Source organism: Heptranchias perlo, chromosome 28, assembly GCF_035084215.1.
Source record: "Heptranchias perlo isolate sHepPer1 chromosome 28, sHepPer1.hap1, whole genome shotgun sequence".
NCBI lineage: Eukaryota > Metazoa > Chordata > Chondrichthyes > Hexanchiformes > Hexanchidae > Heptranchias > Heptranchias perlo.
The window spans coordinates 21,539,634-21,552,488 of record NC_090352.1 but is presented as its reverse complement, the minus strand read 5'-3'; the positions used below and the strand labels follow the sequence as shown (position 1 = coordinate 21,552,488).

The following is a 12,855-nucleotide window of genomic DNA, read 5'->3' as shown; positions in this document are numbered from 1 at the left end:
GGTAACACATTGGCTGAAATAGGTTTAAAGGCCATCATCTCAATCCTTTGTGTTGTTGCCTTGCAGAATACTCCAGCCTTTCTGTCACCCAATATTTGCAGTTCACAAAGGACTGATTAGCCCATGTTTTCTTCACTGGGGATGTGTTTTCAAACAGTCACAAACACAGTCATATCCTTCATGATTATTCCATTTGCTGTAAGCTGTCAGAATAACTTTGTAGTTCACAGTAAAATTCAAATCACAAGGAACCAAAGTTTCAAAACTGTATCTAATTAGGAACATAGGGACTGCTGGACGAAAAAAGACCACGGTCCATCTAGTTCGCTTTGTACCATCCTGGTAGTCACGTGATACAATGATAATGGAGCTGTTGACTAATCATAGCAATCAATCTCTATCAATTACTCTACAACAGACCCAGACACAAGGCGAGGAAATATTCAGTGGTGCAAAACTTTGGGAGCCATTAGTCCGAAGTCATCTGTTCCTCCCAAGCATGCTACACTTACTAATCAAATATTTGAAAGTAATTTAGTGCTGATATTTTGCATTTAACCAAATCAAACATTTTTGACAAAGCCTGAGAATTCACTCCAACACTTAAACAATGGATTTTATGTTACATACTGACATATCTTGGCCTCCACAAGTATGAATACACCTATTTTACAGTCTAAAATCAGATCTGTCCTTCCCTTTCTGCAGTTGCAAATGGTATATATTGAATTAGCTGATCATCCATTTAATTGGTCATTTGGGATAATTCCTACCACAGTCAGAAATTTTCAATTCTACAATTAGTGGGGGCTGTAGCAAATTTTCATTTTTTTTCCCCATAAGTGTTTATTTCCAAAAAAATGAAATAACCCAATTACTGAGAATGTTTCTTAGTCTGTTTTCGTGATATGGGTGAAACTGACAAGGCAGCATTTATTGCCCATCGCTACTTTCCCTAAGGTGGTACTGGTGGGTCTTTTTCTTGAATTGCTGCGGTGTTGTGCTGGTGGTGTTCCCTCAGTGGTGGTAGGTCGGAAATTCCAGGATTTTGAACCAGCAATGAAGGAGACACTTTTGTCAGCAGAATGACAAAATATTCCATATGGAGAAGCGTACATTATTTGTTTCTAACATGCTCTACACATGGTCGCATCTGTATACTTTGGGTGGAGTGTTAGCATAATTAAAACTACTAATTTTTTAATTTTGGTGCAATTGCATCAGGTATAGTGTGACACGAGTTCAGAATCTTAAAAAAAAAGCTCGAGCAGTAATTAGCAAGATTAGCAAGATTCATTTAAAAATAAGATTTTAATTCAGTTATATTTCTAGATCATCACTACGAATGCCTTTATTTACCATAAAAAATTAAAAACCCTTGGACAAGGATAGTACATTTGATATCAAGACCCCCTTAAGTTTTGAAACTCTTTTGCCTGTAGCATGGTGTTTGAATTTCAGTGTACTGAGTCACAGGTTGGTAGATGTCAGTTCAAGCCTGTGTATCGAGGAGCAATGAATTCCTGATCTTGGATGTGTTACCGTGGCGAGGCATCAAGTGAAAGCTAGATACTTCCACACATGGAGGAATGAAAGAATTAGAGGATCAGTTACTCTGGGCTGTTTACCATACTCCTTCCCCCAATCCAGCAGCCAGCTAAACAGCAACAAGAGCCAAAGAGCAAGAATTAAGCCTATCCTGTCTTGTCAGCAATGTTATGTGCATGGAGAGACAGGAGAGAGATTAAAAATAAAAAATGAATTGCAAAATATAATAAATTCAAAACATTTTTGTCAAAACAGACTTTCCAGTTACCCAAGTATGGGCATTGTTATAGTACTGTCAGCCTGATATCCTGCATTTCTTATAATAGTTCGCAACAAAGATATGAGTTGGCCGGAGGAGATGTCATTCATTGCAAACAGTAGCAAAATGGACAGACACAAGGGTAGGTACAAATATAGAATTTTAGCTCTTAAGTATAGGTGATATGATTTATTCCACGTTGTGGGGTCATTGAGCAAATTGAAGTAGATTTTCATGGTTCAACATATTTATGTGAATTACTGAAACATTAACAAAAAAATCCATTGCTTGGATGATTTATTTTAGATGAATTACAGAATTGAAAGCCTTCTTTAGAATGAAACCAAGGATTTTTCATAATAAATATTATTTCAAATTATGTGAACAATATGAATAGGGAAAAAAAACTTTAATACTGCTTTAAGATGTCAATTTATGCCTCATTTTACATATTGGATATTTTCTTTCTTACTCCCATGAGGAAAATTCTTATTTCTCATTGCAATTGCATTTTTAATTCCGTTAAATACAAGTTATCTGAATATGGGTATACAGGTACATTTGTGTAGCGATAAACTCACTCTGTTTGCTGTTGGCCCCACAATTACATTTTTTTCATCACTAATATTTATTCTAATATGTAGAAAGATGTAGCTCAGTGAGGATGGGTTCATATAGATGCGAAAATGAGCTGTTTTACTTGGAACATGAAATATGTACGAAACAAGTTCATAGTGTGTGATGGATATACTCAAAAATCTCATGCACAAAAAGAACCAGAGATGATTTGAATACAGTGGTTCTTTCATAAGTATGAAAGAGCCATAATTCCCGTACATCTCAGGGAAATGAGTTCTCAAAGATCTTCGCTCAATATAAAACCTGGAATGTTTCAGGTTCCTTGGGGGGAAAAAAAGCTTTTGGGAGTCTTTTGTTCAGGTGTACAGTGTCCTATTTAGTGCTAGTAAGTGGCACACCCTCAATGAATATTTTCTTCTTTGCAAAGCTACACTTTGTAATCTTATTATTCATGCAACTTTTCACAAAAGAATTAAGACTAGGAGTCTCCTTACAAATGATTCCCCCCCACCCCCCACTTCTTACATAATGTTTTATGAGAGGGGTCAAAACAGTCATTGCAGGATTGTCAACAGAATGCAGTAATATCTCAGTAGGCCAATATGGTACTGGAAGCCATCAATATATTCTGTTTAATCTTAAATCTTCCTCAGATGTGGGGATTCTACCATCTCCACCTGCTTGCAATTGCAACTTCTGTTGATCAATTATCTGTACATTCATTTGGCAGATATATTACATGAGCATTTTCTACTATCAACTTTTGACTATTTCCTAATGTTTATTCTTTGTTTACTTGTTGCTTCCTCCAGCTTCATAAATCACATTATAATTAGCTACAATACTGTTTTTGTTCTAGTTCCAACTGAAAAGGGTGCTACAGGGTTAAGTAACCTGGGAAACACATGTTTTATGAATTCTAGTATTCAGTGCGTCAGTAACACACAGCCACTCACCCGGTACTTCATCTCAGGGAGACATCTTTATGAACTCAACAGGTAAAGGTTTTAATTCAATCTACTTTTGCAAATGAAAATGCTACAGTTACCTTTTCCTTCTGTTCATTTCAGTCTCAAATAGTTTTTGGAATTCAGTTGTGATTAGTACAAGAAAATAGCAGCTGTTTCTTTACCACTTGCAATTTGATAAATTGGTGCTATTAAACCAAAATATTTCAATAATTGTGGAAGAGTTGGAATCACACTAGATTTATTTCATCCATAGTTCATTTCATTAGAAACTCACGCTGTTCTGGCATGTTTGAAGTAATTTAATTCTATCAAATTTATACCTAAACTGAAGAAATGCTACAGGATTTTTAAAATTCATTCTTGGGATGTGGGCGTTGCTGGCAAGGCCAGAATTTACTGCCCATCCCTAATTGCAACGACTGAGTGGCTTGCGAGGCCACTTCAGAAAGCTGTTAAGAGTCCTCCACGTTGGTGTAGGACTAGAGTCACATATAGGCCAGACTGGGTAAGGATTGACCGTTTCTTTCCCTAAAGGCCATTAGTGACCCAGTTGGGTTTTTATGACAATCTGACAGCTTCATGATCACTTTTACTGATACCAGCTTTATATAGAGATTTTTTTTTTCAAACTGAATTCAAATTCACAAACTGCCACAGTGAGATCTGAACTCAAGTTCTCTGGATTATTAGCCCATGTAACATAACAACCACACTACCATAGCATAACAAATATTGCAAATAAAAAGGGGAGAAACTGCATTTTTGAAATAAGGAGGAAATGCTCGGAATCCACAGCATCTGTAAAAAGATGGATTAACATTTTAGTTGTGGATGCTTCCTTAGAGCTGAAAACTGAAAAATAAGCAAGCCCCTTTGTAGGATTGGGCAAATAAGAGGGAGGGGGAGAGACAACAGATATTCCACTTCTGAATGTTGGATTTTCTATCTTTACAACACAAATATTGCAACTGATGTTTTCAAGGTTAATTTTTTTTCAGTTTGTGAATTGCATTAACAATAATTCTGATGACTCCCCCTCCCCCCACCCATCCAAGCTGCCCACAAAGTAAGTCTAATCTACGAGCACTCATGAAACCACTGAACTGAAAATTGTTCTTTTTTTTAAAACTGAGAAATATCATCTTGGTCTTTTTGTAGAAAGCTGTCATATTTAGAATTTACTGGAGTCACTTAAGATTAATTTAAACCTCACTTGCCATTTTGTGTTTGACTCTCCACAGAACTGTGAAAGCCATAAAAATAATTGAGCCAATTGGACACCTGCAACAATTTTCCTGGTTCATAATGCAGTCATGGCTGTTTGTCTGAACTTGTACCATAAATATAATAGTTTAATCCAGAAAGACTTTCTTCTCTATTGCTAAAGCAGTGAACCCAAGTTTCCTGAAATTTGACATTTGATTTATAAAATGTAATGTAGCCATTTTTAAAATTTGTGTATAAATGTATTTTGGAAAGACTTGCATGATAGATATGTTACTGGTATCTGAAGTTGGGACAAAACTGAGAGACACATCAATTTGGTGTTTTTAAATGAAGAATTAGTTGACATGAAGCAGTTGTTTTTGAACTAACCTATTTGGTTTATACAAAGAATTTGGCTAGTTTGCTTTGAGCTTCTGAGTGCAAGCCAGGAATATAAATTGGGAAACAGTGGGATTCCCAATACCAATCCCTGGGCACTCTACTCAGCACTTACTCCCCTCTCCCATGTCCCCATCAGTTGCCTATCAAATGTCCACCACTTCCTATCCTTCAGCCATTTTAAAAAAAAATCTGTGGCCATCCTCATCTGTATCTGTCTTATGAAAGGAAATACTAAGTCAACCCAAAGCGTTCTTGCATACTTAATAATGGGCAATTATAGAGCAGCATTGGCAGGGAGTTGGAAACAGCTGCTTATTCTTTTGATTGTGGACTGGTGTGTTGGGACCTGTAAATGGGAATAATTTTCAAAACTGATAACAAAAGCCTTTTTTAAAAAAGAAAATTGCATTTTATTTTCGAAGAATAGTAGGAATTATTTAACATTTGAGCGTAATTTAATATTTAAACTTGTGACCACCTGTGGAAAATGCAGCAACATGTACTTGTGATTTTTTTTTCATATGATTTGGCAAGAATCAGATTAGCTTAACTGATGATTGTCATGATTTGGCAGTATGGTAGGGTATATTTTGTATTGAATCACCTCATTCTGCACTGGAAGCCAAGAGTAATTATTAGCAGCTGTCCTTTTTTCTCAGCTTATGTATTTCAGAATCTGCCAGAGTTGTGATTTGTTGCTTGCAAATTTTCTTGTGTAGCTGATGTATATTAACACCGTTACTGTGCCATTATTTATGCACATACATTTTTTTGCACTTGGTTAAATATGAACCTTGTCAGTTATAAAAACATCAGTATTTTATCTGTAGGAGGCAAAAGTGATCTTTTTTGACAACTTTAAAAAAAAAAGTGTATATTATAAAATACTTCTACTATCTTTGGAATAGAGATATTAATCATTACATTTATTACAAAGTGCTGATTCAGTGATTACTGCAAATTATACAAAAGAATTCTGTTTAAAAATGATTTATATTTTTAACTTTGGTTTCATTGCAGTAATTGCATAAAGATATAATTATTATCTAATTCATTAGCACACATCTTTAACATGCATTATAAAATGCAAACTATGACATTTTGTTGGCTTTTAATATTTCTTCTCATTGTTTCATTTTAATTCATTTTATTTAAGTGTTCTTCATTCCAGCATCCTCCACATATTGCAGAACAAAATCAGATTACCAACATTGACCATCACAAAGATTCAAAGATTCAAATTGTTCAAACATCAAAATGGCTGGTGTGTGACTTATCCTTGCCAAGCCTTACAAAGAGTCCTCTTTGGACTGCTGTATAATTTCCCCCCCCCCACCCCCTGCCCCCAATCCTCCACTGTGATTATCAGTAGTGCTGTTCCTCTGAGTAGTCATTCAACTATGCCTGATATAATCTAATGATTGGCCAGTCCATAAAGGTATTCTAAGGGTTTTCCAAACATGATGTCAGACTTCACTTAAAACAAATGTTTGTTTACTTTTTTGTCCGTTTTCATACACATAAGGGCACCTACATTCTAGCTCTTAGGTGATATCAAATGGCTCTCGCCCCGTTATGATGACAGAATTAAATCTATTTCTAAGACCTGGCAAACTTCTGTGTCTTATGGAACATGTACTCATGGAGCTGCTATTGCCAAAGAAAAATTAACTAACTGGCTTGTTGACCTATTCTTGACCTATCTACCCACCTACATCTGAAAGGTGGAAAAACCTTCAGGCAAGGTAACAAGTCATATCATTTGATTTAACACTACATCTTGGACTAATCTGAGAAGGGTAACCTAAATTGCCATTTGCAGAGCTTTTATGTGTCACGCCTCTTATACTTTCACCAACAGTTTGGAGTTAATAGGTAAGGTTGATCTGGAGTTTGGCACATCTGTTCTCACCGTACTGAGCGGGTTCATCGTCTCAATATTAGGTTAGCCTTTTATGGTATCTTAAAGGATGCTGGAATGAAGACGGTAAAATATCTACCTTGTAGGATCAGCTACATTCTTCAAATGGAAACATCCTCCCACGTACCAAGATCCCTTCAGGCAATTCCCTTGGTCCCTTTCTTATTAGGTATTCAGAATTTATTGAAAAGCTGAACCAAACAACCATATACCTGGCATTTGTACTGCCTCCTCTGGTTAAAAGTACCTTAATACAGCTCAGGAAAGGAAGTTCATGGGGGCACATCTGATGTGGAAGAAGCCTTTAAGGGGCTGCATCCTTTTGATTTCTGGTTAGAAACATGCAATGGGTGAAGAATGCTTCATTCAGACAATGAAGGATACTTTACAAGGTAATCTATATTTTTTGCCTTGTAACCTCACAGGAGTGTTTTTTCCTCCATGTGTAAACTTGAACATTAACAGTAATTATAAACGGTCATTATACTCCACAGTGTATAAATGTTTCACCATAAGTGCTGTAAATTTATAGTTGACCAAGTTAGGCTTTTTTTAGGCTTATCCAGATTTGTAACTTTGCTTCAATTTAAGTAAGTTGTATTTATTAAGTCGCTGACACAAAATCTAGCTAATTTTCCTTCTAAATGAGATAAACTGTTGAGACACTTTAGTCGCTAACTTAAACCATGAAAATTACTCCAAAGTTAATTATGTTTATTGTAATTTGCTACAGAATGTTTCTTCAAGCTGTCATTGACACCAATATTTTGCCTACTAATAAGCATTTTTAGCAGCATGAATGAATTTTGTAATATCAAGTATGTCAGGCGCTCTATTAAAATCCATGACATTTTGTCACTAATGACACTTAACATAGCTGAGATTGTACCTACATAGCACAATACCTAAAATTAAAATGATAAAAATATGGCAAGATAATTACATTATACTTAATGTTCTTGTTTTAAATCTTTCCAAGTACTGAATGTAATTTCATTTTTCAATGTATGCACATTTTGTGTCCAAACATTTTTTTAAAAAAATCTTTCAGTGAGAAATATACTGACCCATATATAATTGCTGTTTATATAGTAAAGTTTAAATTGTTTTCAAAATCTCAATGTTGAATAAATGGGTTATCAAAAGGTTAAATGCTGCTCACTGTTGTTAGTGGATATTCAAATTGGTGAATATTATATATAACTTTTATATCTCTATCTTTGTTGCATTCCCACACTGCCTAATTTTGTCTGATGTGGAGATGCCGGTGATGGACTGGGGTTGACAATTGTAAACAATTTTACAACACCAAGTTATAGTCCAGCAATTTTATTTTAAATTCACAAGCTTTCGGAGGCTTCCTCCTTCGTCAGGTGAACGATTTTCACATCGTTCACCTGACGAAGGAGGAAGCCTCCGAAAGCTTGTGAATTTAAAATAAAATTGCTGGACTATAACTTGGTGTTGTAAAATTGTTTATAATTTTGTCTGGAAAGAGGAAGACCATTGGATTGCAATTTTTGCCTTTGCCACTGCTGTTGCTGATCTGCATCAGGGTGGCCTACAAACCCTTGCTGTTTATTTTCCTTTCTCAAGGATGAACTGCTTTGTAGCCCAGAGCAGATTCATCTAGTACCCTGGCAGAGAGACAGAAAAACTTGGCTGGTAAGGATAATGAAGTTTAAATGCCAGTCAAGTTGATCCCATGTTGCCAGATTGGTGGAACAGAACTCGATCACTGAAGTCAGCAGACTACAGTCATGTTTTCTTAAAAATACTGCCAAAATATAAAAGGAAAATAATATGGGGTGCTAACAGTATCCCTAAATTTGAACAAGGTCAATGCCTGTTTGGTTTATAACATTAAGCTTATCAGCTACTTTTGTAAGTGTATCTTATCAAATGTCTCCGACACTGATGAAATAATGTTCTTCTGTCAACCAAAAATGTGAATAATTGTCCCTAAAATATCCAGTGAATCCTGATTTTTAACTAGATATGTTTTGATTTATACTCTGTCTAACATTTTCATGGCATAATGAATAGATAGCTTCAGGGTTGGTTTGACTGTCTATGATTTAATGCAGGGCTAACCCATTAGGAATGAAAGGTCATATGGCCAAGTGCTATGGGGATCTTATTCAAGAATTGTGGAGTGGAACTCAGAAGAATATAGCACCACTTAAGCTCAGGGTAAGGCAGCACATTAATGTAAAATATTTTACAGAATAAAATCCTTTGTATTAGCAGTTCAATCTGTGTATGTTTTCCATTTAGAAAAATGTTGCATAAGCAAATGTATTATTGTTATGGAATCAATGAAAAAATTTGCAATAAATCATTCTTGATGTGTTCACATTTTTCATGCTACATTAAATATTACTGTTAAATAATTCTGCACAGTTCAGTATAATTAAATCTGATAGATGGAGCGTTCTGACAGTGGTAAAAATCAACTGTTGATTTTGCCTAGCTAATAGATATGGAATTGTTTTTTTTAAACTATAAAAATAAGCATTAAAATGGAAAGCATGATTGCAGAGGGCAATTTTCAGGGTGGGGGGGAGGGAGAGAGAACTGAGGAAAAGTACTTTTTTCATAAACTGTAACTACTATATAGCAATTTGTTTTGTATGTTTACTGAGTGCCAAAATAACAATTTTTCTTTTTTTCTTCTTCACTGTTTGTTTATTTTAGTGGACAATAGCAAAATACGCTCCTAGATTCAATGGTTTTCAGCAGCAGGACTCCCAGGAGCTTCTAGCATTCTTGTTGGATGGTCTTCATGAAGACCTCAATAGAGTTCATGACAAGCCATATGTGGAACTGAAGGATAGCGATGGTCGTCCGGATTTTGAGGTTGCAGCAGAGGTCAGTAGCTCTTTGTTCAAAACATTCCATCTCAAATGTTATGAGATTAAAAGGATATGCTCTTATTATAGTTTGTTGATAGTCTCATGTAATTATTGGTTTGTATACAAATTCAAATGTGTGCTTGTAATACTAAACTGGAGACTGCTGGTTTGTTCTGCTGTGGTTTTATAGCCTTTCCCATAAGAATCCTGCGATCCATTGTCAGTCTTTAAGTTGGTAATTTCAAAACCTTGTTATTTCGATCTTTTCTGATCATGAGCAAAAAGCCTTTTTTCCCAATTTTTTTCCCTTCCCTTCTTTGAGTCAATTGGTCCAGCATTTTTCACTGATTGTGATTTTCAAATAAAACTGTTGGACTATAACCTGGTGTTGTAAGATTCCTTACATTTGTCCACCCCAGTCCATCACCGGCACCTCCACATCATTTCAAAATATTGTCACTGGAACCTCTTAGAATTTTCACAATGGGAGCATTCTGCCAGAAGTTATTTTTTCACCATGGAAATCGCAGAAGTGGACCTGGGTATAGATTGGAATCACTGACAGTATTTTGTAATTTGATATATAATGCCAGTTTTATTAAGGGACAGTTACCCTAAAGACTGTTGGAACCCTACTACAGGCCTATATTGCACATTTTAATTTGCTGAAACATTTGGGTATTATGAACTATAAACACAGGTTTCCTACCCTGAATATTCAGCAGGCAGATTTTTAATTGCTTACATTCTACCAGCTACTGCAATAACTTAGCAATACCTGTTTGTCAACAGTTGAGTAAGTTATATCATTGACTTATTTTTTGAAATAGCTAAATTAATTTTAAAACTTAAGGGGGTGAAGCATTGGTGTAAACTCTTACTGCTTGAATACTGAAAGATTTTTAAAAATGCAATATTAGTGAATTAGTTTCTTCATTTCTACTTTATAAATGGAAATCTTATTTTTTTTAAAAATAATTTTGATGAATATTATATAACTTTAAAGCTGTACATTTTAAAAGCCAGAAAAGTTGGTAAAGCCATACATTACCATTAAATGTTTATTTTCTTACTCTTCTAGGCATGGGAAAATCACTTGAGGAGAAATAAATCAATTGTGGTTGACCTGTTTCACGGACAGCTAAAATCACAAGTCAAATGTAAAACGTGTGGTCACATCAGTGTTCGATTTGACCCATTCAACTTTTTATCTTTGCCTCTGCCAATGGATAGCTATATGCACTTAGAAATCACAGGTTTGTTAGAACATAATGGCTGTCATTTTTTTTTAATATTTCAAAGAAATTTGAAATTGGTAAAGAAATCCTTTTCAGCCATAAAATGATGTTGCTATTGAATTCTCATGATCTATACATTTATTTATGAATGCAGCTTTACAGAAAATTAGTTTTATTTCAGGGAAAATCCAAAATTTTGATATTTATTAGGCCACAAAGTGTACTCTTGCTGAAAATAGTTAAACTTTTTGACTTGAAAAGTACGCTCAAATTCCAAATGAAATGTCTGCCAGAGTATCAGTTGTGATGTTCCAAAATTTCCCAGATTCTAGAACTGTCCCAGCAGATTGGAAGGTAGCAAATGTTACCCCGCTATTCAAGAAAGGAGGGAAGAGAGAAAACAGGAAACTATAGGCCAGTTAGCCTGACATCGGTCGTTGAGAAAATACTGGAATCCATTATTAAGGAAGTGGTAACAGGGCACTTAGAAAATCATAATGTGATTAGGCAGAGTCAGCATGGTTTTATGAAAGGGAAACCATGTTTAACAAATTTGTTAGAGTTTTTTGAGGATGTAAGGGTAGATAAGGGGAACCAGTGGATGTAGTATATTTGGATTTTCAAAAGGCATTTGATTAGGTGCCACATAAAAGGTTGTTACGCAAGATAAGGGATCATGGGGTTGGAGGTAATATATTAGAATGGATAGAGGATTGGTTAACGGACAGAAAACAGAGAGTAGGGATAAACGGGTCATTTTCAGGTTGGCAGGCTGTAATTAGTAGGGTGCCGCAAGGATCGTGCTTGGGCCTCAGCTATTACAATCTATATTGATAACTTAGATGAAGGGACCCCGAGTGTAATGTATCCAGGTTTGCTGACGATACAAAGCTAGGTGGGAAAGTAAGCTGTGAGGTGGACACAGAGTCTGCAGAGGGATATAGACAGGTTAAGTGAGTGGGCAAGAAGGTGGCAGATGGAGTATAATGTGAGGCTTTTCACTTTGGTAGGAAGAATAGAAAAACAGAATATTTTTTAAATGGAGAGAAACTATTAAATGTTGGTGTCCAGAGAGACTTGGGTGTCCTGGTACAAGAAACACAAAAAGTTAGCATGTAGGTACAGTAGGCAATTAGGAAGGCAAATGGCATGTTGGCCTTTATGGCAAGGGGGTTGGAGTACAAGTGTAAGGATGGCCTACTACAATTGTACAGGGCTTTGGTGAGACCTCACCTGGAGTGCTGTGTACAGTTTTGGTCTCCTTATCTAAGGAAGGATATACTCGCCTTAGAGGCGGCGCAACGAAGATTCAGTAGATTGATTCGTGGGTCGATGCTGAGAGGTTGTTTCCCCCGACTGGAAAGTCTAGAACTAGAGGGCATAGGCACAGGATAAGGGATCAGCCGTTTAAGACTGAGATGAGGAGGGCTTTCTTCACTCTGAGGGTTGTGAATCTTTAGAATTCTATAGCCAGAGGGTTGTGGATGCTGAGTTGTGGAGTATATTCAAGGCTGAGATAGATAGATTTTTGGACTCTAGGGGGATCAAGAGACATGGGGATCAGGCAGGAAAGTGGAATTGAGGTTGAAGATCAGCCATGGTCTGATTGAATGATGGAGCAGGCTTGAAGGGCCATATGGCCTACTCCTGCTCCTATTTCTTATGTTCTTATGTGATATTCAGATACCTGTCTCCCCTCCCTCTGCCCTCAAATGTGAATTTATTTCTCTCTAATTTTGACACTTCCTCTTTCTTTCCTATGTACTGTATGCCTTCTCCCCCTTAAAAAAAAAGTTAGATAGCGCAGTGGTTCAACACACTGTCCTTTCATTATGGAACCTGGACTCACATCCAGCCAAGATTGATGGAATGAATC

General features: G+C 36.1%; 1 protein-coding gene across 2 annotated transcripts in view; it reads left to right on the top strand.

The window, feature by feature from the left end:
- The window catches only part of usp32 (ubiquitin specific peptidase 32), a 169,313-nt gene that overhangs the window by 140,949 nt on the left and 15,509 nt on the right, over positions 1 to 12,855 (top strand). For both annotated transcript variants that reach the window (XM_068008208.1, XM_068008207.1), the window contains exons 19-23: positions 1,875 to 1,949; positions 3,246 to 3,384; positions 8,974 to 9,079; positions 9,584 to 9,757; positions 10,823 to 10,997. In XM_068008208.1, the coding sequence (XP_067864309.1) occupies positions 1,875 to 1,949; positions 3,246 to 3,384; positions 8,974 to 9,079; positions 9,584 to 9,757; positions 10,823 to 10,997 (669 nt within the window). The remainder of the gene's footprint in view (positions 1 to 1,874; positions 1,950 to 3,245; positions 3,385 to 8,973; positions 9,080 to 9,583; positions 9,758 to 10,822; positions 10,998 to 12,855) is intronic.